Raw genomic sequence first — 27,056 nt, forward strand, 5'->3', positions numbered from 1 at the left:
TGTAGCCCAAGGCTTGCATTGGGAGGTCCTCTCCAGAGCTTTTCCCAAAATGGACTTGTGTTGTTGGCAATTAGGAACATTATTATAAAGCTTGTACTGTGTCTTCTTGTGGTTCCCTGTGTGTTTTTTCCCTAGAAGCTAAATTTTCTTTTTATAAAAGTCATCAATATGAGTGTAAACAAAATTAGGCTGTTAAAGAACCGTATTCATTCCTGACTGCCCAGGGCTGTTTTGGCATTCATAGCTTCATGCTTTTACGTGGGGAAAAGCACTGCGTTTTTGTAGATTTCTTTCACTTTTTGCCAGATAATTTGGAGATGAATTTGCTTGGAAAATAGTGTAAATTAGGTATTTAGTCATTTGCCCAATTCTGCCAGATTCCTTGCCTAAAGCCTAGGCATAGATTAGTGTGGCTTCCTCTAAAATTACCTAGTATATTAGAAAACACATTCTTAATACCTATATTTGATCTTGAGTGGGGATATTTAGTTTACCAAAAGATACATTCATTTGCTGGTAAAATTACCACGCTCATAGTAACGTAACCGTCACTCAATCATGTCTGACTCTTTGCAACCCCATGGACTGCCACCCACTGGGCTCATCTGCTCATGGAATTCTCTAGGCAGGAATCCTGGAGTGGGTTGCCATTTCCTCCTCCAAGGGATCTTTCCTACCCAGGGTTTGAACCTGAGTCTCCTACATTAGCGGGCAGATTCTTTAACATTGAGCCACCTGCTGCTAAGTCGTTTCAGTCCTGTCCGACTCTGTGCGACCAATAGACGGCAGCCCACCAGGCTCACCTGTCTCTGGGATTCTCCAGGCAAGAACACTGGAGTGGGTTGCCATTTCCTTCTCCAATGCATGAAAGTGAAGTCGCTCAGTCGTGTCTGACTCTTCGCGACCCCATGGACTGCAGCCTACCAGGCTCCTCCGTCCGTGGGATTCTCTAGGCAAGAGTACTGGAGTGGGGTGCCATCACCTTCTCCAACCTGAGAAGCCCCAAAATGCACCATAAATTACCATAAGTTCTCATGAAATGTTAAAGCCCCAAAATATTTAATATGTTACTCAATTAAAATAGATTGACCCAAAGTTTATTAAAAAAAAAAATTGGAGGTTAAATGAACATAAAACTTTTGTATATTCATTTTATAGCCAGATGCCTTGCTAATAAACTCTTTTTATTTCTATTTTGGGGTTTTCCTTAGAGACAGTCGTAACAGCAGATAATGACAGTCTTATTTCTTCTTTTTCAGTCTTTATGCCTTTTATTTATTTTTCTTATCTTGCTCTTCTGGTTATGACCTCTTTTATCCTGGCAGAAGCCGTTATTGTGGACTTCCTTATCTCATTCTGGATAAAGAGAGTGCTTCAAATGTTTCCCCATTAAACATGATTATAATAAGCCTTTATCAGGCTTATTATAAGGGATTCCCTTCTTTTCCTATTTTGCCAAGAGGTTGTTTTTTTAAAACTCAACTTGATATTGAATATCATCAAATACCTTTCCTGTTTCCTTTAATCCATTAATGGACAGATTACGTTATTAAGTTTTCTTATATTGAACCAAATTAGCATTCCTGGGACTAGTATAACTAGATTTTGATGTATATATTTTTTTAATACAGAGCTGGATTTACATTATTAACATTTTATTTGAGATCTTGCGTCAGTGTTCATTGAAATCAGTTCAGTTCAGTCACTCAGTCGTGTCCAACTCTTTGTGACCCCATGGACTGCAGCATGCCAAGTTTCCCTGTCCATCAACAATTCCCAGAGCTTACTCAAACTCATGTCCGTTGAGTTGGTGATGCCATCCACCCATCTCATCCTCTGTCATCCCCTTCTCCTCCTGCCTTCAATCTTTCCCAGCATCAGGGTCTTTTCCAATGAGTCAGCTCTTCACATCAGGTGGCCAAAGTATTGGAGTTTCAGCTTCAGCATCAGTTGTTCCAGTGAATATTCAGGACTGATTCCCTTTAGGATGGACTGGTTGGATCTCCTTGCTGTCCAAGGAACTTTCAAGAGTCTTCTCCAGCACCACAGTTCAAAAGCATCAATTCTTCAGCGCTCAGCTTTATAGTCCAACTCTCACATCCATACATGACTACTGGAAAAACCGCAGCTTTGACTAGATAGACCTTTGTTGGCAAAGTAATGTCTCTTTTTAATAGGCTGTCTAGGTTGGTCATAACTTTTCTTCCAAGGAGTAAGCGTCTTTTAATTTCATGGCTGCAGTCACCATCTGCACTGATTTTGGAGCCCCCCAAAATAAAGTCTGTCACTGTTTCCATTGTTTCCACATCTATTTGCCATGAAATGATGGGACCAAATGCCATGATCTTAGTTTTCTGAATATTGAACTTTAAGCCAACATCTTCACTCTTCTCTTTCACTTTCATCAAGAGGCACTTTAGTTCTTCTCCACTTTCTGCCGTAAGGGTGGTGTCATCTGCATATCTGAGGTTATTGATATTTCTCCCGGCAATCTTGATTCCAGCTTGTGTTTCCTACAGCCTAGCGTTTCTCATGATGTACTCTGCTTATAAGTTAAATAAGCAGGGTGACAATATACAGCCTTGACGTACTCCTTTCCCATTTTGGAACCAGTCTGTTGTTCCATGTCCATTTCTAACTGTTGCTTCTTGACCTGCATACAGATTTCTCAAGAGGCAGGTCAGGTGGTCTTGGTATTCTCATCTCTTTAAGAATTTTCCAGTTTGTGGTGATCCACACAAAGGCTTTGGCATAGTCAATGAAGCAGAAGTAGAATGTTTTTCTGGTTCATCGAAATAGAAACCTGTGGTTTTTCTTTCTTGGCTGTTCTAGTTTGCTATATTAGTTTTGGAGTGTTCCTTTTTATTTTCTAAATTATTATTTAGAAAATATTTGTGAGAGGAAATTAGGTTCCTTAAATGTTTTGTAATACTTTATAGTGGGAGAGTTGCTAGCTACTGATCTAATTCCTTTCTTGTCCTTGAGAGCATTCACTTTCCGCAAAATAAAATCTGATCCCACATGCAGTCTCCTGCCCTTACCTGCTGTTTTTACACAGGTGGAAATAGCATTCCAGATTTTGCGTTCATAGTCCCAGCTTTTCTAGAGAGCTCACAGAATGCGCATTGTAGTACTTCTTGAAGCCACTGAGCCAGCCACTACTTGCAATCTTCAGCCTTTTTCTTCCTTTCTTTTTTTTTTAAATTTTTTCCTTCTTTTTTTTTCTCTTTTTTTAAATTTTTTTTCCTTTCTTTTTAAATTGAAGTATAATTGACTTACAATATTATATTAGTTTCAGGTGAACTTCACCTTTGTGTTAGTTAAGATCTCATGACATTGTAAAGGCTTACCCACGGTTGCTTCTGAATATTGAGTATGAAAAATTGCATATAGCCTGGCAAGCCTCCTATACCAGCATCACCACTGCCTTGTATTTCAGTCACATAAGAAGGTAGAAGTCACAGCAGAAAACCCGTGAGATGGAGAAGACAACGTGTGTGATTATAAACGTGTGTTCCTTGGAATTTCCACTCTGGCCCACACTTAAAGTGGGTTCTCCGGGAAGCTGTCCTTTCCTGGCTCACGGCCAGGCTGGGACCACATCAGTTTGAATTTCCCACTTAGGGTTTAGGGAATCCACACCTGCTGGGTGAGTTCTGGGCCTTTGTGATTGAAAAAATTTCCAGGTGACTCTTTAGTTTTCCTCCCTTGGGTCGGATCCAGGAGAGTTAATGTATCAGAAGTGCAATTTCTAAGTCGGGTTGCAGCTTTGGGACTTTTGAAAGGTACTACCAAACTGAATTGCTCTTCTCAACTATTTTAACATTTCTAAGGATGCATTGTTATTTCTTATACTGGCAGTGTCATTTTGTTATGTTTATGGAAGTCCTATTTCAGTTCTGTTCAGTTCAGTTGCTCAGTTGTGTCCAACTCTGTGACCCCATGGACTGCAGCACACCAGGCCTCCCTGTCCATCAGAAACTTCTGGAGTTTACCCAAGCTCATATCCATTGAGTTGGTGATGCCATCCAACCATCTCATCCTCTGTTGTCCCCTTCTATGTACCTCCTCCCTAAGGACATGCACTATCTAATGTTGAAATTCTGGGACTTGCCTGGTAGTCCAGTGGCTAAGGCTGTGCTTCCAGTGCAAAGAGCCTGGGTTCGATTTCTGGTCAGGGAACTAGATCCCATGTGCTGCAACTAAGACCTGGGACAGCCAAATGAATAAAAATAAATAAATATTTAAAAAATAATAATAACAACAATAACTATGCTTATCCTGACACAAACTAAGGCACTTCACACTTAAAAAATAAGTAAACATCGGAATTCTTTTTTTTTTTTTTTTTGGAATTCTTAAATTATTCTGTTTATGAATGTGACTTGAAGCACTGTAATTTCCCCACAGCAAAGCCATGATTTGATTGTTATTAGTTTTTGCATTATCTGTCACCAGTGAAGCCTCTTGTCAGGATCAAGCTGAAAGGAAGCAGTGTTTCAGTTCTTCGGGGCACTTAATGTAATTTCCCATCTTGACTTCTGAGAGGCTTCGGATCTATTATAAATATCTTTTCCTCCAGTTTCTGCAAATGATTCAATTACCCAGTTGTCTTCGAGGTGACTCCCCCTGCTTTTTCCGGCAGTCAGCTCCACAGCCCTTGGAATGATAAGCCTGTGTTTGCAAAGATACCATCGCTGCTCCCACTACGAGTACGACGGACTTTCCTAAATCGCACTTGTGTTTGATGACACCGTCCATGGGAACTGTGTGCGTGATGCATCTTCTAAGCTGCGTAGGATCTGGGTGGGAGCCCGATTTTCTTTTCCTTTGGGGAGGTTAATGTTCCGCAGAGAGATTAGCTCTGTGTTCACACTGCCCAGATCTACCCCAGACCACATTTGGCTTTGGGTTCACCTTGAGTATGTGTTCCGTCCTTTGCTTAGAAGCAGGCATGTGTTAGCCTTGAGGTGCCCAGTTTAACTAAATGTAAATTTATATGTATGAATAGACATTAAAAAAAAAAAACCCCAAAACCCACTGGCAGTCTTATCTCTGGGCCAGTGGACATATTTGGATGTCGTGATCATGCCATGTCCCTTAGAAGAATGATGGGGAAAGAAAGTCAGTTCAGTGGAATGGTTTTTATCGGTGATGAAAACTCAAGGAGCTAGGTAGTCTCTCATCCCTTGCCAAGAGGCCGCTGTCAGAAAGTTTTGAATTTGAAGACTTGGAATGAGCTGTAGTGACTTGAAATGGGTAAAGCTGGGTTTGTCAGAGAACCAGTATAGGGTGGAATAGGTCATCTTGTGGCCTGTGACCTACATGTTCAGGTTGAAGGTAAGAGAAACCAGCCTTTCCCCCTCCCTTTTAATGAGATGGAAAAGATAATCCTTACTCTGTCTTGTAATATTGAGAGGTCAAAGGACTGCAAGGGAACATGGAACAATTAAACCATATTATGTCTTACTCAGCTACAGGAGTCTCATGTAAAAAAAAAGTAATTAAAGCACTGAGAATAAGGTGAAGTATTCTCTGCTGTCCAGCCCTCCCCTTCCCAGACCCTCCTCGGGGTGGTCACTTTTGCCACATGCTATGTGTCCCTCTAGACCTTTTTTAAAAGATATTTTATTTGCTTACTTGGCTGTTTCGGGTTTTAGTTGGGGCACGCAGGGTCTTTCCTTGAGGTGCACGGACTCTCTAGTTGTAGCGGTGGGCTCCAGAGTGCATGGGCTCAGTAGTTACAGTGTGCACACTCAGCTGCTCCCTGGCACGTGGAAGCCAATCCAGGTCCCCTGGGTTACGAGTCTTAACCACTGGACCACCAGGGAGGTCCCTCAGTTCAGTTCAGTCGCTCAGTTGTGTCCGACTCTTTGCGACCCCATGAATTGCAGCACGCCAGGCCTCCCTGTCCATCACCAACTCCCCCCTAGACCTTTTCAAACGGGTGTTTATTGAGGTGTGATTTACATACCATAGCGTGGCCACATCTTATGTGGACAGCTCAATGAGTTTTTGCATATAAATGAAATTGTGTGCTAGGGCCCCAGATAAGGGATGTTCCTAAGACCCCAGTAGTCCCCCTGGGACCCTATCCCCACCCAAAGTTATTATAATAATAATAATAACCCGTTATGCTGACATGTGACGTATATTTGTTTAGCCTGTTTCTATAGTTCATACAGGTTATACCATCCGTATTCTCCCGTCTGGCTTCTCTAGCTCAATATGGTGTCTGTGAGATTCATATTCTCGTCGCAAGTAAGGGAGGTGTGTGTTGCTGTGTGGCGTCCATCGTGTGAATGTACAGTTTATCCGTCCTCAGGTTGGCAGATGTTCGGACTGTTTCCATGTTGAGGCCAAATGAAGAACAAAGCTCGTATGAACATGTATACACACCTCAGTTGGCAGGCGCGGGCTCTCCTCCTTCTTAGTAGTGTGCCCGAGGCGGAACCCTGAGCCACAGGAGCGTATTTGGCACAGTGTGCTGTCAGACCTTGACAAGGTGGCTTTACCAGTGGGCACACCTCCAGCAGCGGCTCCTCACCCTCACCGAGGGTTGGTAGTCTCAGTCCTTCCATTTCAGCCTTTTTAATGAGTCTGAAGTGGATTCTGGTGGTGTTTTTAATTTACCTTTATATTTCTTTGATAAAAAATGATGTTGAGCATCTTTTCATATGCTATTACCTGCTAGTTATAATAACCTGTTTTGTAAAATGACCAAATCTTTAACTCATTTTAAAAACAGACTCTCTTCTTTCTGGCATATGGTGGTTTAGTTGCTGAACTGTGTCTGACTCTTTGCCACCCGATGGATGGTAGCCCACCAGGCTCCTCTGTCCATGGGATTGAGCAGGCAAGAATACTGGAGTGGGTTGCTACTTCCTTCTCCAGGGGACCCAGGGATCCCTGGGAATTCCGGACCCAAGGATAGAACCTGTGACTCCTGCTTGGCAGGTAGATTCTTTACCACTGAGCCACCTGGATAGCCATATACATATGTATGTATGTATATAATTATACAGTTATCTTTGCCTGCCCCAATCAAGCTTTTTGCCACACTTTTAATTACTATGTGGTTGACCTGTTAAAATTTTCATCACTACTGTTGAAACATTGTTGTGTGATGGGAAAAGCCTAGACAACTGGAATATTATCATTTCCAAGTCACACATTTTCAAGGGTTAGGCTTAGAAGTACAGAGAGCCCAGCTCTCCATGGCCCCTTCTTTCAGAAGCTCAGGACCAGTGCCGTCAGAGTGGACATGGGGCCAAAGGACTATTGTTCATGGTCTCCGTGAGCAATCAAGCTCTTCGTGTATTCTCGATTTTGGAGGGGGGATGGTGGTAGAGTACAGTGTATAAAGAAGTGGGCAGGAGACTTTTTAAAAAATATTTATTTATTTGACCATTCTGGATCTTAGTTGCAGCAAGTGGAGTCTTTGATCTTTCAGTTGCAGTGTGCAAACTCTTAGTTGCAGCCTGCAGGATCTAGTTCTCTGACCAAGGATGGAACCTGGGCCCCCTGTGTTGGGAGCAGAGAGCCTTAGCCACTGGACCAGCAGGGAAGTCCCAGGATTACTTTTAATGGAGTCAGTATTTCAAGCTTTTATTCAGTTTGGGGATTACTCGTGGAGAATAAGAATTCTAAGTAGCCATTAATTTATTTTCATAAAAATGTTTCTAGTAATGTCTTTCTTACAGTTTCCTTCCATTTGGTATAGTTCTAAATTTGGTATAGAACTAAGTTCCAAATTTGTCTTTTTCTATGTAAACATAGGCCCCCAGATGAGTTGCTCCATACTTTTTTTTTGTAATTAATTTAAGGGAATTCTAATGGAATCAGCATTTCATGGTCTTATTCTCATTTTTAAAAAACTTGTTTAAGTTTGTTTTATGGATATATAGTTGGTTAATAATGTGTGGGGAAAGACTGAGGGCGGGAGGAGAAGGAGACGACAGAAGATGAGATGGTTGGAAGGCATCACCGACTCAATGGACATGAGTTTGACGATGGAGTTGGTGATGGACAGGGAGGCCTGGTGTGCTGCGGTCTGTGGAGTCGCAAAGAGTCGGACACAACTGAGCGGCTGAACTGAACTGAACTAATAGTGTGTTGACTTTTACTGTACAGCAAAATGATTCAGTTGGACGTACACTTGCATTCTTTTTCATCTGCTTTATCGCAGGGTACTGAATAATTCTCCGCGTGCGTACAGTAAGGCCTCGTTGCTTAGCCATGCTCTATATAGTAGTTTGCATCTGCTAAGCCCAACCTCCCAGTCCATCCCTGCCTCACTCTCCCTCCCTCTTGGCAACTGCAGGTCTGTTTTCTAAGCCTGTGAGTCTGTCTCTGTTTCACAGATAAGTTCATTTGTGTTGTATTTTTTTAGGGGGGGAGGGTTAACACTTTTTAAATTTATTTTTTAATTGGAGGATGATTGCTTTATATCGTTGTGTTAGTAGTATCTCCCCTTGTTGATAAAATTCCTGAGCTGTGAACTGTTCCCATCCATTGATTCATCCCCTCAGCCATTATCTATGGCCTACATCCTGGCCAGGTGTGGGGTTGACCCAGATACCATCATGGACTCACTGCCTCCTTGACTTTAAGGAATTCACCTTTCACTCTCTTCCTAATATTCAGGGACTATATGGTGAGTTTTCCCACGTGTCCCCCTAGTACTTCTTGAATGCCATTCTGGTGACAAACACATTAAAGTCGGGTTTTATCTGTCCCTGTGCGTTGGAATAATAGCACGCTAGACAGACGTGGAAGAGAAGCGGTGCCTAATCTCTGCTTCCTGATAACGCTGCAGCTGGCTAGTGCGGCGCTGGGATGAAAAGGAAAAGGTTATCAAAATGAATGGAATGTGCACTAATATTTCCTAACAGAGAGCACAGTGTTTTCTAAATGCATGCATTAAACTGAGTTCATCCATGTCAGGCAATGAATAATTCCCTTTCTCCAACTCGCCCTCGCCTTGTGACTGTTGGCTCTTACATAATTTCTAAATGCAAAATAGGATATTGTTTAACAGAAACTGCAGTTCGTTTGGTTACAAGTAGCTGCAGAAATGGTTAGTGAGTTCGAGGTATGGTTTTTAAACTCCGGCATCCATTTCTCCTTTTCCTATATAGGTCTAGTGTCGTTTAACTTGTCTGATTCTTTGACTGCCAACGTCTTCATTTTCTAGGCAGTTGTTTGCCATCTAATGGTTAGCTTGGCTTCTTAATTCAAATTCATTGCAATTCTGAGTGTTGACCAACCAGAAGAATTCTCTATACCAATGTCAGTATTAAGCAAGAATGAAGGAGTTTACATTGACTGATTATCAGTTTGATACTTATCTTAATAAAGCAAATTAAGTTTGCTAGTTTAGGAGGTTGCCCTCAGTTGGAATCAGGGATGCTGGCTCTGTGAAGCACAAACAGGGCAAAGTTGTTCTTACCGAAGCCAGCTGAGTAGCAGAGTGTTAAATTTTTTTACCATTTGGGGAAACATTCTCTAGCAAGATGACTACTTTAGTCGTTGTACGTATAAGGAATTGTACTATTAAATTTTTTTCTCTTCCCTCGCTGTAACTACGAGGTTGACATCTTTATTAAACATGTGAATATCTTTAGTGCTTTCCCCAAATTTGCTTTATAACAAGTGTCTGCCTGGTTATCTGAAGGGATTGTTCACTGTAACAATTTAGAAAACAATTTTTTTTTCCAAAAGAGGAAGTGGTTAGCATGAATGCAGGAAACATATTTTGCAACAGCAGCTTGATCTTTTACTTTAAAATTTGTTTTGTTTGCAACAAGAGAAAATGTATAGAATTTAAAATGGATATTGTTGCTGTAACTATTCTTTAAAAGAGGATCAATGTTCAAATCAAAGATGCCCATAAAAGTCACTTTCGTTACCCTCGTGTTTACATCTGTCCTGTAAGCAGTCATATCTCTAGAGTTTGTTTTGTTTATTTTACTTATCAGTGTGCCTGTATTGAACAAACATCGGTTTCCATTGTTTTGATGCTTAATATTTGTCCTGAGTAATAATGGATGTGTTTTCTTCTTTTGATGCTTCCCATGGGAAATGGAATTTAATGGGAATTCCCCCAAATTATTAAATATAGAATATATGTATTTATATTTGGAAATGGGACACAGCTTTTATCTATGTCATAAATGAATATTAGCATGATGAAGGTTTTTTTTTAAGGCTACACTCAATATTTAAAAATTGAATTTGTGATAGGAATGTCAGAACATAAAATCATTTACTATGGTTAAATGTTTCACCTACCAGATACTCTTAAAGTTGCATTCAGCTCCCAGTTTTAGTTCATTTGCTAGTGATTACTACAGTCTCTATGTTGTTGACCTTAATTTTTGCTTATTTGCTTTGAAAATAAGTGGTTTTTGCACAGCAAATGGAGTTTGGGTAAATGTTTAAAAAGAAACAGGAAAGTCAAAATGTCAAAATCTCAGAGTATCAGAAATGTTGGGGGTGGGGGTGCTGCCCAAAGTAAGAATTCTGCACTCCCGCCGCAAGGGGCACAGGTTCGATTCCTGGTCCTTCCTGGTTTGGGAAGATCCTGCATGCTGTGTGGCATGCCCCCCGCCCCCCTAAAAAAGAGTAAATACTTTTAAGAGCCTCTTCAGTGAAATATTTCCAGTATACATGATTTACATGAAAATGCTAACATCAAGATCTATCTCAGCTCTGCTTTAGTACTGCTAACAGCAAGCCTCTAAGTAAATGTTCAGACTAGCAATACGGTGAGGATGATAGTTCATTCCCATACCCTAGATCTGAAAATAAAAATGAATTGAATAAAACATAAAGTGAATACAAACACTCATATGACTATATGAATGTGAATATAAACTAAAATGAATTTAAATAACAATGGTATTTACTTATTTGGGGGGGCGGTGTGTGTGTAGCTTCAATTCTTGGCATTTCCGTCGTGCCCTTCGCTGTTCTAAAGGCTTTTGTATGGCAAGTCATTTAATAAAATGTTTTAATTTTTACTAGTAGTAAATGGTCTGACTTGGCCAGGAGCTGTGTCTTGATGCCACACAGATAAGTGTTCTTATCTTGTTTCTGTCATTTGATAATGGTCTGGTGTGATGCACTTTACTTCATCTCTGAGCCTGTTTTGTTACTCTGTAAAATAAGGATAATATTATACACTTCAAGGGCTGGCTGAGAGGTTTCAGTGGTACATGATGTAGGAAAACAGCCCATGTTTGGATGCAAAGTCATTGGTAGACACTATTATCATCTGTGTTTTCCTTGTTGGGGTTCTTTTGGTTGCTTCAGACTCTTCTGAGTTCTTCTCCCTTCAACCTGCTGTGAATCAATTAAGTGTATTTTATTTTATCTTCTTGTTGTTGTTTTTGGCCATGCCACAGGGCAAGTAGGATCTTAGTTCCCCAGCCAGGGATTGAATCTCCACTCCCACAGTGGCAGCACAAGGTCTTAAACCAGTGGACTGCCAGGGAAGTCCCTGATTAAGTGTATTTTAAACATCCAAGGCATTTGCTAGAGTATTTATTGGACCAATAGTTCAGAGCATCAGTAAGGTTATAAAGGAATATCTTTCATAAAGGCCTTGGTTAGCAGATAACAAAGAGATAGAGAGAGAAGGAAAACTCAGTTACAGAATAAGATAATGTTTATATATGCAAAGCTGCCTATGGTGAAAATATTCAGAGCAGCAGTAGTTAAAAAATTACTGAGGGACTTCCCTCGTGGTCCAGTGGCTCAGACTCCATGTTCCCAATGCAGGGGTCCAGCTGGGTTCCATCACTAGTCAGAACACTGGTCAGAACTAAGGATTTATATGCCACACTAAAAATAAAGATTCTGCATGCCACAACTAAAAAATTCCATGTGCTTCAACTAAGACCTGGTGTCGCCAAATAATTTAAAAAATAATGAGGCACATCATATGTGGAATTACCTGGTCTGGTGACCAGCAAATACTAGGAGCTCAAAAGTTGCTCATAGATTCAGCATCTGGAAAAGCCCTACATGGATGAAAGATTGTTGGGATAGAGCTAAAGGAAGAATCAGGAGTTGAGTATGATGGATTGGTAGAAATTGAATAGATAAAGCAGAGAGGGAGCCTCTGAGATGAAAAGAATTTCATCCCAGGCACTGAGGGTAGCATGCTGATGATATTAACAGAACAGGGGGCTGAGCAGGGTCTCCTGGAGAGATGATGTGAGAACAGATTGTGAAGGATATCAAGAGTAAAATGGGAGAATAAGTGTGATCCATGTAAAATGCTGTTGAACCAACTTCTCAAAACATTTACACTGGGAACATGTTTTATTTTTTTCTGAAAGGATTTCAGTCCTTACCATAATTCTTTTATCCCTCTATAGATTTACAAAAAAAAAAAAAGGTAAGGCTATCAATGTTAAATTGCCATTAACCTTAAGTGGCCTTGATGGATATGGGAGAGCTGAGACTGAAGCATATTTCAATGAATTCTTTTTGTTTTTTGTTTTTTGTTTTTTTTTTTGTTCTATCAATTAGCTTTTTTTTTTTTTAGTTTTTTATTTTTTTAATTTTAAAATCTTTAATTCTTACATGCGTTCCCAAACATGAACCCCCCTCCCACCTCCCTCCCCATAACATCTCTCTGGGTCATCCCCATGCATCAGCCCCAAGCATGCTGCATCCTGCTTCAGACATAGACTGGCGATTCAATTCTTACATGATAGTATACATGTTAGACTGTCATTCTCCCAAATCATCCCACCCTCTCCCTCTCCCTCTGAGTCCAAAAGTCCATTATACACATCTGTGTCTCTTTCCCTGTCTTGCATACAGGGTCGTCATTGCCATCTTCCTAAATTCCAAAAAATATGGAACGCTTCACGAATTTGCATGTCATCCTTGCGCAGGGGCCATGCTAATCTTCTCTGTATCGTTCCAATTTTAGTATATGTGCTGCCGAAGCGAGCACTCAATGAATTCTTTTTGAATTAAGCGTTCCTGCCAGTGTACCATGTGATTTCACTCCTGGATTATATAGTAAATGAGCTCTTTGTTGTTAACCACTGTTCTTGTCTACAGAACTCGGCCAGGGATAGTGGGTTGGGAATACATGATACATAGCAATCGAAGCCTCAGTGTATGCAAGGGGTCCAATAAGGAGAACTGGGCCCCAGGGATGGTCTAGAGGGGGCAGCCATGTCTTCGCCATCTATCCACACAGCCATAGACATGTGCTCAGGCACACTTAATGTTGTTCTTTCTTGCATATTATTCCCTTCTCAGGGAACATTTTAAATTTATATTAAATATTTTTTAAAATATTTTAAATTTTACATGTTTTAAATTAAATTTCCTCCTTCCTGGATGATGTTGTTTTTATTTTTTTTTTCCATAAGGGTATGTGGGCTTGGTGGCTCAAATGGTAAAGAATCTGTCTGCAATGCAGGAGACCCAGGTTCGATTCCTGGGATGGGAAGATCCCCTGGAGAAGAGCATGGCAACCCACTCCAGTATTCTTGCCTGGAGAGTTCCATGGACAGAGGAGCCTGATGGGCTACAGTCCATGGGGTCACAAAGAGTAGAGCACAACTGAGTGACTGACGCTAACACTTTCTTTTCACTTGTGAATCATAAGCTGTTTATTTGTCTGGAATGTTTTTACTGTGTCCTCACTCTGATATGATAGTTTGGTTAGGGATAGAATTCTAAGCTGACAGTGATTTTCTCTAAACATTTTGAACACCTCATTCCATTGTCTTTTTCCCTTGCTTGTTCCTCTTGGGAAGTTGACTACCTACTTAATAACATTCTTTTTATGGGTATTTGACTGTTCACCCTATCTGTTAAGACCTTATCTTTGCTTTTGGTGTTCTTTTGGTGTTTTGACAACTCTGTGTTATTTCAATGTACAGACTTTTTTTGATTCTCATTTACTCTGCTTGGGATTCATTGGGGACTTGTTTCTTTCGTCTATGTAGGAAAACTCTCAGGTGTTAACTCTGCAGATACACCTGTCTTTTCATTCTCTCTAACTGTCAGTTCTGGGACTCAGATGTGTATGAAACTTTTCATTCTGTGTCTCTCATTTCCTTATGATTTCTTTTGATTCTTTTATTTCTTTTATCACTTTTAAATGTTCTTCTCTTGTATTTTCTTTAAATTGTTCTTTTAGCTCAAGATTTTTTTAAAAAAACAATAACTTTATTTATTTGACTGCACCATTCAGCATGTGGGATCTTAGTTCCCCAACCGGGGATCAAACCTGGGCCCCTGCATTGGAAGTGCAGTCTTAACCAATGGACCGGCAGGGAAGTCCCTTAGCTCAAGTTTTGATGGTGCTAGTTTTTCTCCCTATTGTGTCAGCTCTCTCGGTGGTTTATTCCCTTGTGCTTTTGTGATTGTTAATATTATTATTTTTTTGTATGAACATATCTTCAGCAGGGATGTACTTTTTCCTCCAGGAATCCTAGAGGAAATATCTATTGTGACTTAGGTAATGAGGATGAACAGCTGCTCACCAAACATCTCAGATTTCTTTTTTTTTTAACTGAAGTATAATTTTTTAATAATGTTTCATGTACGCAGCAAAGTGATTCAGTGATACATATGTGTGTATATATATATATATATATATATATATATGTATGTATGTATGTGTGTGATCGTGAAAGTCACTTAGTCATGTCCAACTCTTTGCAACCCCACGAACTATACAGTCCATGGGATTCTCCAATCTAGAGTACTGGAGTGGCTAGCTGTTCCCTTCTCCAGGGGATCTTCCTGACCCAGGGATCAAACCCACATCTCTCACATTGCAAGCAGATTCTTTGCCAGCTGAGCCACCAGGGAAGCCCAAGAATACTGGAGTGGGTAGTCTATCCCTTCTCCAGTGGATCTTCCTGACCCAGGAATCAAACTGGGGTCTCCTGCATTGCAAGCAGATTCTTTGCCAGCTGAGCTACCAGGAAAGCCCATATATATGTGTACATATGTACTTTTCCAGATTCTAGTCCATTGCAAGTTATTACAAGGTAGTGAATATAGTTCCCTTTGCTACATGGTAAGTCATCATTGTTTATTTTATATATAGTACTGTGATCTGTTAACCCCAAATTCCTAATTTATCCCCCTCACATTTTTCCTTTGGTAACCATAAGTTTGTTTACTATGTTTGCGAGTCTATTTTTGTTTTGTAGATAAGTTTATTTGTATCATTTTAAAAAATATTCCACACGTAAGTTATATTATATAGTATTTGTCTTTCTCTGACTCCACTTACTGTGATTATCTCTAGATCCATCCATGTTGCTACAAATGGAATTATTTCATTGTTTTTCATGGCTAAGTAATATTTCAGTGTGTGTGTGTGTATCTCAGATTTCATGGTATTTCATTTCTTTCCCTGGGGTATATAACATGATTAATTTTTTTCACTCTTCTACGGAATGTATCTTTTGTAGAACTGCATTCCAGAGTGCTTTCAGTATATTTGTTCTTCACAATAATGCCGCAGCCACAGAGAACAATGATCATTGTTTATCATCATACAGTTAAGTCATTAACTTTCCAGAATCTCAGCTGTTCTCATCAGCTGCGCATATACAGAACCTCATGAGTGTCATATTTTGGGGTGATGTTATTCATTAAGGGGGAAAAGGGAAGAGAAAGAGATAATCAATGTCAATCTACTGTAACTAAAAACTCAAGACCCTTGCCAAATATAATGTGTTAGAAACCAGGGAGGAGGAGGGGACCAAGTCTTGGAGACCATGGTTTCTATTTGACCAAGATCTCTGAGCTCATACCACGTTTGTTTTCACCAGCTTACCTTGGAGGTATGCCAGCATCAAGACAAATTATATCAGCAGTGGCTTCTCTTCCAGCAGAAATTGTAGTTCACCTTCTAATTCTACTTTTTAAATAAGGCAACTGGGGTGTAGGGAAACAGAAGCCTTTTCTTAAAAACTGTTTAGCAAGTGAATGGCCCATGAGAGATTGAGATGCTGGTCTCATTTGCTATCTTTCCATATTCTCTCCTTTCTATTTCAGTGACCGGGTACCAAAGTAACCTACAATACTGGGGCTAGAACTTGTAAGCCTGTCAAAAAAAAAAAAAAAATCAGGAAATTGCTGGAATACTTCAGGCATATTTCTTTGGTTAACTTATTTTGAAGTTTTTCTCTGTTCTGTATTTTAGCTGGCCTTATAATTTATCAAAGAAAGACAGGCTCATTGTTTTGGCAAGTCCCTGGTCTGGAAGCCTCCAACAAAAACTCACAGCACTCTGTCTGAATAGGAATTTTTAAATGCATTCCTAGTCTTGAACTGAAAATCTATTCTAGATGCAACAGTTTGCTGTGAAATTGAAACAATGCCATCTATCACACAACAACATTACTCCAGATAGAGAGCTCCTTCTCTTCCTTTGTTAATGGCCTTCCTACTATACCTCTCAGAGCAGTGTGTGTGTGTGTGTGTGTGTGTGTGTGTGTGTGTACCTCAAAGACAAGCCATACTGCTTCAGTCTTTTACTGTTTCTGGAATTCTGCATAGAATTTGCCTCTTTCACTAAGCTTTTTAGCAAACTAAACTAAACATCACTTTTAAAAGTGATCATTAGTGATGTGTTGTTTTTTTTTTTAATAATAATGAAGGTATTTTGTAAATACTGCTTTGGAACCTTAAATTAAATCATATATAGCTTTCACTTTTCCTTACTCAATACTCTTTCAAATTATTTTTTCTTCCAAGCCACACAATTTTCTTGTTGTTCAGCTGCTCAGTCGTGTCTGATTCTTTGCAACCTTGTGGATTGCAGCACGCCAGGCTTCCCTGTCGTTCACCATCTTCTGGAGCTTGCTCAGACTCAGGTTCATTGTGTCAGTGATGCATCCAACCATCTCATCCTCTGTTGCCCCCTTTTCTTCCTGCCTTCAATCTTTCCCAGCATCAGGGTCTTTTCCAATAAGTTGCCACTTTGCAGCAGGTGGCCAAAATATTGGAGCTTCACCTTTAGCATCCGTCCTTCCAGTGAATATTCAGGATTGATTGGTTGGATCTTCTTGCAGTCCAAGGGACTCTCAAGAGTGTTCTCCAGCACCACAATTCAAAAGCATCAATTCTTTGGTGCTCAGCTTTCTTTATGGTCCAACTTTCACATCCGTACTTGACAACTGGAAACACCATAGCTTTGACTACACAGACCTTTGTTGGCAAAGTAATGTCTCTGCTTTTTAATATGCTGCCTAGGTTTGTCATAACTTTTCTTCCAAGGAGCAAGCGTCTTAATTTCATGGCTGCAGTCACCATCTGCAGTGATTTTGGAGCCCAAGAAAATAAAGTCTGTTACTGTTTCCATTATTTCCCCATCTATTTGCCATGAAATGATGGGACTGGATGCCATGACCTTCATTTTTTGAATGTTGAGTTTTAAGCCAGCTTTTTCACATTCCTCTTTAACCTTCATCCAGAGGCTCTTTAGTTCCTCTTTGCCTTCTGCCGTGAGGGTGATGTCATCTGCATACCTGAGGTTATTGGTATTTCTCCTGGCAATCTTGATTCCAGCTTATACTTCCTCCAGCCTGGCATTTCACATGATGTATATACAATAGGTTAAATAAGCAGGGTGCTACACAATAGCATGACATATAATTAATCAATTACGTTGCTGGACATTGTCTCAAATTATTAGCTATGATAAACAATATTTTGTGTATTTTTTTATGAACATTGAAGATTATTTCATTAGGATAAATTCCCAGAAGTAGAATTGCTAAGTCAAAGGCTAGGGTGAAATCCGTTTTGCTTCTAATCATTAACAAATCTTAGAGAAATTCAGTCTAGCAGTTAGAAGTTTCAGGGATTCTTAAAAGAGTGCTATTTTTCTGATCTCAGAAATACCTGTTGGAACTTCCCTGATGGTCCAGTGGTTAAGACTCTGTGCTTCCACCATAGGGGGCATGGGTTTGATCCCTGGTCAGGGCACTAAGATGCCAGGTGGTGCAGCAAAATTAGTAAATTTAAAAAATAAAATACCTAGGGCTTCCCTGGTGGCTCAGTGGTAAAGAATCCACCTGCCAACGCAGGAGACTCGGATTCTGTCCCTGGTCTGGGAAGATCCCGCATGCCACAGAGCAACTGAGCCGCAACCACTGAGTCCATGTGCCCTAAAGCTCTGCAACAAGAGAAGCCACAGCAACGAGAAGCCTGCACACTGCAAGGAAGAACAGCCCCCGCCCGCTGCAACTAGAAAAAAGCCCGCACAGCTGTGAAGACCCATTACAGCCAAACCAACCAACCAACCTAAAAAATGGGTTATAATATCCTTGTATGCCATGAAAACGTGTGCATTTCTTCCCATTAACCTGGGCACATCCAGAAGGCAAGGTGCTCCAATCGCTGGAGCTGCTGGTGACTCTGAGACACACCAACTTTGCCAGCTGTTGACTGGCGATCATTGTAGCATGGTGGTATCATTCATTTACTGATGGCCTTGCTGCAGTGTTCTTGGAACTTTCACCAGAATGTTCCTGAGGCTGCTCTACCTCCTCTCCGTGTCACCTGGGGTCCTGTTGTCAGTGTTACCGGTGATTATCAGAAAATGGGATGTGCAGGGACTTTTACTTTCTAAACCGTACAATTTTATAAATTTGAATTAGGTACCACAAGCATATTTTTGTTACCAAGTGAAAAAAGAAAAAAGAACTGATGAAGATGGAGAGAAGTCAGATAACTCAGATTATAAAACTAGTGTGTTTAATTTTATCTATGACATGAAGTCAGCAGCTCGGGTAGCTTGCAGAAGCATGAGGCGAGAGCCAGGTGCCCTGCTGCATTCTTGCTGTGCCTCCAGTCCAGGCTGTGTGCCCTTTTGGAATGCTGTATGCTGGTTTCCGGGGCTGATGGTTAGGCCATCTGCCCCCTAAGTGGAGCTGCTGCAAGTTGCTGGCTATTGAATAATAAATATGGGCAGTCTTAGCTGTGGTGCAGAATAGTAAATTCAGAATACAATCTTGATTTAGCCTCCCTTTTCCTCCTGGCCTAAAATACAATTGGTTTCTCATCATGCTGAGAGTTCCTTGAACTGCAACGAGATCAAACATGTTGATCCTAAAGGAAGTCAACCCCAAATATTCACTGGAAGGACTGATGCTGAAACTGAAGCTCCAATAATCCTGCCACCTGATGAAAAGAGATAACTCATTGGAAAAGAGCCTGATGCTGGCAAAGATTGAAGGCAGAAGAAGAGAGTAGCAGAGGATGAGATGGTCAGATAGCATCGCTGCCTCAATGGACATGAATTGGAGCAAACCCTGGGAGATAGTGGAGCACAGAGGAGCCTGGTGTGCTGCCGTCCACGGGGTCTCTAGATGGACACAACTGAGGGCCTGAACAACGACATGATGATGACGAAATAAAATACTGCAAGGCCAGCTTCTCCAGAAGATGCTTACTGCTGTTGGAACTATGACTGATGAAACCCTCTACATTGTGTTCCCCCAATTTTTGGTAATCAAACAGGCCCTTTTAAGTTGTTACATTGCATACTTCAACCCAAGGGAAAAAATGACTTTTCAAAGCTCTGAGTTCTTCTGCAATAAATAGTTTGTCATTTAAGGAACAGCAATGGATACAGTTCTGAGAAGTCTGAGGACATGTTCAAAAAATTAATATATCTCATGAGACTTCCCTGGTGGTCCAGCGGTTATGCATCTGCCTTCCACTGCAGGGGACACAGGATCGATCCCTGGTCTGGGAACTAAGATCCCCGACAGGTGCATGCTCGGTCGCTTCAGTCATGTCCGACTCTTCGTGACCCTATAGGCTGTAGCCTGCCAGGCTCCCCCTCTCCATGGGATTCTCCAGGCATGGATACTGGAGTGGGTTGCCATACCCTTCTCCAGGGAAATTCCCCAATCCAGGGATCGAGCCTGCATCTCCTACATTGGCAAACTGGTTGCTTAAGATCCCTCATTCCACAGCTACTGAATGGGCATGCTCTGGAGCCCTTGAGCCACAAGAGAAGCCATGTTACATTTCATTATGTATATGAGTTAGGGTATGGGGATCAAACTTGTCGATCCTAAAAGAAATCAACCCTGAATATTCACTGGAAGGACTGATGCTGAAGCTGAAACTCCAATACTTTGGCCACCTGATACGAAGAGCTGACTCATTGGAAAAGACCCTGATGCTGGGAAAGATTGAAGGTGGGAGGAGAGGGGGATGACAGAGGATGAGATGGTTGGCAGGCATCACCGACTCAATGGACATGAGTTTGAGTAAACTCTGGGAGTTGGTGATGGACAGGGAAGCCTGGTGTGCTGCAGTCGGACAAAGAGTCGGACACGGCTGAGCGACTGAACTAAACTGATGTATATGAATAAAACCAGTCTGTATTTGCTCATTTCGTTAAAAGGTCAAAAGCCATAAGAAGTCCTGGTAAAAGATGTGAGGGTATAACATAGTAAGAAAATCTACGACGTTCCCCAAATGAAAGTAAACACATCCCTTGGTACGGCTCATCGTCTCTGTTTATAACTGAGACTCAGCCAGCAGTGTTCTTTTCTTAATGAATTGAACAGGAAGTAACTGCACATTTTGGCCATGCTGGTCATCTAAATTTAACTAACTAAATGGATTATAGTATTTTTGTCTTTAAACCCATTAGGATTTAGAAGCATTGGGCTGCAGCTTGGTTTCTAAAATATGGTTTCCTTTATTTAGAAACTGTAACTCTGACCTTTGAAGCAGATGTCAATAAGACGATGTTAAGAATTACCAAGCAGTGAGGTCACACTTAAGTGATACATACTTAGGCCAATTTGGATTTATTTGGGGAGATTCCCAAGGATTTGTTAAAGAAATTCCACAGTTCAAGCTCAGTCTTTCTGACTGACAGTGAAAGTGGTGTAGGTCTTATTTAAAGATCTCTGTGACTTATGGCCTGAGACAATTGTGGTCATTCTGGACTTTTTTAGAATATTATCTCTAAATTCTGTAACTGTGACTGATTGGAAAAAAAAAATCCTCTGAACTTCTCTCTGCCCCACAGTAATGTTGCCACAAGATGCTTTATCTTTTATTCTTAGATGGGAACTTGAATGAAAAGAAATAGCTGATGGTCTTGCCGAGGATGGAAATACTGTACCTCTTTAAGATAATAGTTGCTATTTTTAGACAGACTTACAAAGAGCTGGGAAATGGTGATGCTTCTAATCTTCATGCAGCCTTAGGCATGAGGAGATGCACTGTCGAAAATATCTAGTTATTTAGCAGTTTCTCCAAATAAGTTTTTGAAAATACTTTATTTTTAAAAGCATATTTGTAATAATGAGTAACTGACTCAGCCCTGGTGTTTGAGAGAGACTCTTGACGTTCCAGCGCAAAGTAAACATCACAGCTTATGAAACCAAAATAGATTTCCATAGTCAATCTTAGTCAGAACAATGGTACATTCCTGGGCCTGGAGTTCAACAGTGGGTATTAATTCAAAGCAGCTGAATCCTGGGATGAGAGTAAGACAGCCCTGTCTTTCCACTGTGGTCTTGCAGAACATGATATGTGATGATATTTTGCTGCTTCTAAATGTTGCTGTATCTTTTTAGTGGGTCAGAGACAGACTGTAGATATACGAAGGCTTTTGCATACTGATGGCCAAGATTTTTCTTTTCAGAAAACTGCCCGAGACATAATGCTTCTTTCACAAAAGATAGACCAGTTCCTTCCCTCTGGAGTCTGTTGTCTTCCGTTCTCCAGGCTGGATTTTATCTTCTTTATCTCCGTTTCTTCCGTAGTTTACATGTAGCAGTCACCAAGTTGTATTTTGGGATTACAGCGTATGGGCATTGTGAAACAATTATGAGTTGATATGCTTATTAAAGCAACTATGGGCTCCCCTGGTGACTCACTGTAAAGAATCCGCCTGCCAGTGCAGGAGATCTGAGTTCAGTCCCTGGGTCGGCAAGATCCCCTGGAGAAGGAAATGAAATGGCAGTCCACTCCAGTATTCTTAAATCCCATGAACAGAGGAGCCTGGTGGGCTATAGTCCTGGAGTCGCAAGAGAGTCAGACACAAATTAGCCACTAAACAACAACAGAAAGTAACTATCTAGCCAAAGCAGAAACATTATTAGAGATTCTGAGTAGTTCAGAGGAAGGAGGGTAACAGGCACTTCCAGTCAGGTGGTCCTGGGGCACCTCCGACAGGCTTGCCTCCAGTTCTCATGAGTAAAATATTCCGCAGTCATTATGATGAATGGATTGTCAGGAAGCATTGATCTGCTGATGTGGGCTGTGTGTGTGTGTGTGTGTGTGTACACGCACACATACGTGCGTGTTTAATGCTGACATTCTGATCCTTGTTTCAGAACTAAGCTATGTTCAGCTTTCACCAAGTTGTATCATTTCTCCAAAATAAATCAGGAGATGCTCCACCTTGGTGCTCCTCATTTATAAAAGAGATGAAGGAACCTGCCTGCCCTGGGGATTTTCTGACTTTTTTCTGAGGAAGGTTTGTGAATGAAGTAGAGAATTTTTTAGAAATGGTGGCGGGAGTGGGGCGGTTGTGGCGGGGTCTACCTGGGAATTTCCTTGGTGGTGGGTTGTCATTGCCCCTTTTTTTTCCGTAGTCCTAGCAGAGTGAGACATGATAAAACTCGGTAACTGAAAGAGTTAAAAGGGCTTTTGCATTGGCTGCATCAGGGGAACAGATGGATGCACGTAGGTGGGGAGGCTGCTGTTTAAACGGAGGGGGGTTACTGTGTGTTGGAAGGGCATGGATTTTACAGGGTAGCTGGGGACTGGCTAGTACACGCGCTGGGGAGTGCAGTAAAGCGGAAGCCGAAGCATATGGTCAGGAAGGGCGCTAAGAGGCCGCCGACAAAGAGGAAGAACGTGGCAGCTGGGCTAATAACGGAGAGGAGATGAGACGTTGGTAAATCGGGTCTTAAGAAGCTAAGAAATCTCAGGTAATAAGGAAATCAGCTTGGAAATGGTAATATTGATACCTGCACTAGGGAAGTGTTTACCGAGGAACAGAGAAGGGAATAAAGGAAGCAGATCTGAGTGACCCACCGTGCTTCACAGATACACAGGTGAGCGAAGCGTGTCGAGGAAGTGAAATCAGGTTAAGCCTTCAAGTCACAGAGGCAGGAAACCAATAAAGGACGTTGAGATGCAAAGAAACCGACCTGGAACCAGCAACGAGTCAGAGGATAGCACAGACAGACACCTCCAACCTTTCTTCTTCGTGTTGGCATTTGAATGGTTCTCTGTTTTTCCTTTATCTTTAAAAAAAAAAAGTTTCAGTAAAACGAAGCAAAACAAGCAACCAGACAAAAGTTGCCTTGGTTGTGTTGGAACAAGGCCCTTCTCCTGTTGTGTTCTTGGCTTGGTGTGGTAAGTTTGCCAAGCACACAGGCCAAGCCATCTCTTCATCTGGCAGGAGGTAGTTTTTGTCCTGCGTGGACCTCAGGTCGTCTTAGAGATTCATGAGATTATATTTATCAAGGCACCTCCAAGGAATCTGAGGAGCTAATACCAGCATAACAATCGTTGGTATTTGTGGAGGACTTTAGGCTTTTCGGACATTCTTGTTTGAACTTTCAAATCGATTATGCGGCTTGTCGCTAATAGCCTCTTTCTTGTTTGTGTGTGAGTAACCAAAATATGAATTAAAAGAGAGAAACAAATTTAGGAATTCTATTATTATTTAGAAGAAAAGCAATGCAATAAAACATTGGAAAAGACCCTGATACTGGGAAAGATTAAAGGCAGGAGAGAAGGGGGCGACAGAGGATGAAATAGTTGGATGGCATCACTGACGCCATGGACATTAGTTTGAGCTAACTCCAGGAGATAGTGAAGGACAGGGAACCCTGGTGTGCTATAGTCAATGGGGTCACAAAGAGTCAGACACAACTGAGCAACTGAAACACACACACACACACGGCTCAAAGAGGGCACCATACTTAGTGCCACTTTAAAATATATTCTGAAAAAAAAACATAGTGGAGAGTTTTGGAAAGACCCTTATAGATTAGTGGTTCACACGCCTTTTTAATTCATGAACTCATTTGATAATTGGGTAAAAAAAAATTATGGACCCCCTGTCCCCGACTCAAAAAATAAAAAGTATGATCAGAGGTTCCCACGAGGGAACCTAAATCTTGGTACTAAATATGTGAATTGGGCCAAGTGTAGACAATAAAGAATGTTGGTACGTTTCAAACTGGAAAGTAGTGCCACGTTAAGGCAAGAATGGTGGGGTTTGTGAAAATCGAAGCGTAGTTGATGAGTTGGATAGATAGCATCAGTGGACTCAACAGAAATGAATTTGAGCAAACTCCAGGAGATAATGAAGGACAGAGGAGCATAGTATGCTGCAGTCCATGGGGTCGCAAAGAATCGGACACGACTTACTGAATGAACAACAGTAGTTGTTTTATAATAATATGTTAGTTTCAGGGGTTGGCTCTATTTCCCTGTGCTATACAGTATATCCTTGTTGCTTATCTATTATAAATACAGTAGTTTGAATTGTTAATCTCATACCCATAATTTGTCCCTCTCCCTTTTGATAATCACAAGTTTGTTTTCTATATCTGTGAGTCTGATAATCATTTGTGATATTTTTTTTTAGATTCCACCTGTAAGTGATCTCTTACAGTAGTTGTCTTTCTCTGTCTGACTTATTTCACTAAACATAATAGCCCTTAGGTCCATTCACGTTGCCACATGGAAGAATTTCATTCTTTTTTATGGTTGAGTAATATTCCATGAGTGTTCCAAGACATAGCTCAGATGGTAAAAGAATCTGCCTGCAATGTAGGAGACCCGGTTTTGATCCCTGGGTTGGGAAGATCCCCTGGAGAAGGAAATGGCAACCCACTCCGGTATTCTAGGCTGGAGAATCCCATGGGCAGAGGAGCCTGGCAAGTCACAGTTCGTGGGGTCGAAAAGAGTTGGACACGACTGAGCGACTAACACACAATATTCCATTGCGTATGTATACCATATCTTCCTAATCCATGCATCTGTTGGTGGGTGCTTGAGTTGCTTCTCTGACGTGACTGTTGTAAATAGTGCCGCTGTGGACACTGGGGTGCACATAGCTGTTTTTCTGGATGTACACTCAGGAGTGGACTTGCTGGATCGTATGGTAGTTCAATTTTTACTTTTTTGAGGAACCTGCATATTGTCTTCCATAGGGGCTGTACCAATTCACAATGTACAGGGGTTCCCTTCTCTCTGCATCCTCACCAACATTTGTTATTGCAGACTTTTCCTAATAGCCATTTTGACAGGTGCAAGCTGATAGGTCACCGTTGCTTAGACTCGCACTTCTCTAATAGTTTGTGATGTCGAGCATCTTTTCATGTGCCTATTGGCCATCTGTGGGTCTTCTTTGGAGAAATGTGTCTTCAGATCTTCTGCCCTATTTTGGATTGGGTTGTTTAAACAATTTTCAAAAAAACCCAGCACCTGGTAAATAGGATACGTTTGAGGAAAATGTGACACCCCCTCCCCGCAGTCCCTCCAGTTTGCAATCCTAGGCTTTTATATATTATGGATAAACATGGGAAGTTCTCATTTTTTGCCCTAAGGCACGACAACAAGCTCAAACACGTCATCAAATGGCAGAGGAGAGCAAAACAGATTACTCATCGATTCTACAGAAATTCAACCATGAGCAGCATGAGTATTACCACACTCACATTCCAAACATCTTTCAGGTAAGTGGTTCAGCTCTCTCAGATTTGCTTGGCTTAGAAACAAGTTACTTGGAATCATGATTTCCAAGTATTTATAGCATTCTAAATTTCCTCTAACTCAAATCACTTTAAAAAAAAATTCAGATTAAGCACATACTGACATTAAGATGAAACATAACACGAATTTCAAGATTAATCAACAGACTTTGTAAGTTTGCTTGGTTTGACCCTGCAACCATTCTTGGTCAGACTTAGAACCGTGATTCTTACGTTAACACTCTTTTTGCTAAAAGGACCATTCTGCTTACAAAAATGCCAAACTTACCTTTAGGAATCAGAGCAGCATTAAGACAGCTGTAGGATTTGAACAGATGACTATGAACATTGGGGTGCATGTATCTGTTGGAATTAATGTTTCCTTTCTTTTTTTTTTTTTTTCCTGGATATATACCCAGGAGTGGATCATATGGTAGTTCTATTATTTTTCTGAGGAACCTACATATTGCTTTCAAAGGGCTGTACCACTTTGCATTCCCACCATCAGTGTACATGGGTTCTCTTTTCTCTGTATCCTCACCAACATTTGTTACTTGTAGACTTTTCCTGATCACCATTTTGACAGGTGTGAGGTGATAGCTCACTGTTGTTTTGATATTCCTGTTGTCTTTCCTCTGGACTGTTTAACAGTGTGAGAGAGGATACATGATGCTGTTCTCCCCCTTTGGGAATTTTTGTACAACTTCAAGTTCTACTGTAGAAAAAATAACAAAAATTTGTATCATGGTGTCTACACAGCAAGCAAGAACTTCCAGCTTGTGAAGGAGAGGGTGAGACAAATTGAGAGGGTAGCAATGAAGCATACACTTTGCCATATGTAAAACAGAGAGGAAGTGGGAATTTGCTGTATGATGCAGGGAGCTCAATGAGGTACCCTGTGACAACCTAGAAGGATGAGACGGGGAGTTGGGAGGGAGGGTCAAGAAGGAGGAGACGTATGTATACTTATGGCTGATTCACATTGTTGTATGGCAGAAATCAGCACAATATTGTAAAGAAATTATCCTCAATTAAAAAGAAATTTTAAAAAACCCCTCCAACTTGTAGAAGTTGTGTTGGGTGTCTCAGCCTGTGTTGGGTCAAGGCAGTTAACCTGCATGCCATGCTTTTGGTAAAGGATGAAACAGTGGCCCGAAGATGGAGGAAAGATTTGAAATCTAATAACTGAACTGAACTGAACCAAATGGTATTAATAGTAAAACTACCTGCGTTTCAGGATCTTCCTGAAATTGGAATGGAACTGTGTAAAGTGTACATTTAGACAGCCTCACAATTAGTAAA

The 27,056-nt window shown here is 41.0% G+C and overlaps 1 protein-coding gene and 1 non-coding gene across 12 annotated transcripts in view; one reads left to right on the plus strand and one right to left on the minus strand.

Moving 5' to 3' along the window:
* FNBP1 (formin binding protein 1) overlaps positions 1-27,056 on the plus strand; it is a 135,464-nt gene that overhangs the window by 78,068 nt on the left and 30,340 nt on the right. For all 11 annotated transcript variants that reach the window (XM_069582185.1, XM_069582183.1, XM_069582184.1 and 8 more), the window contains exon 7: positions 25,611-25,739. In XM_069582185.1, the coding sequence (XP_069438286.1) occupies positions 25,611-25,739 (129 nt within the window). The remainder of the gene's footprint in view (positions 1-25,610; positions 25,740-27,056) is intronic.
* On the minus strand, positions 12,867-12,973 carry LOC138438372 (U6 spliceosomal RNA). The gene has a single exon (XR_011256311.1). It is a non-coding gene; the product is annotated as a U6 spliceosomal RNA (small nuclear RNA).

Source organism: Ovis canadensis, chromosome 3 (assembly GCF_042477335.2).
Source record: "Ovis canadensis isolate MfBH-ARS-UI-01 breed Bighorn chromosome 3, ARS-UI_OviCan_v2, whole genome shotgun sequence".
Classification (NCBI taxonomy): domain Eukaryota; kingdom Metazoa; phylum Chordata; class Mammalia; order Artiodactyla; family Bovidae; genus Ovis; species Ovis canadensis.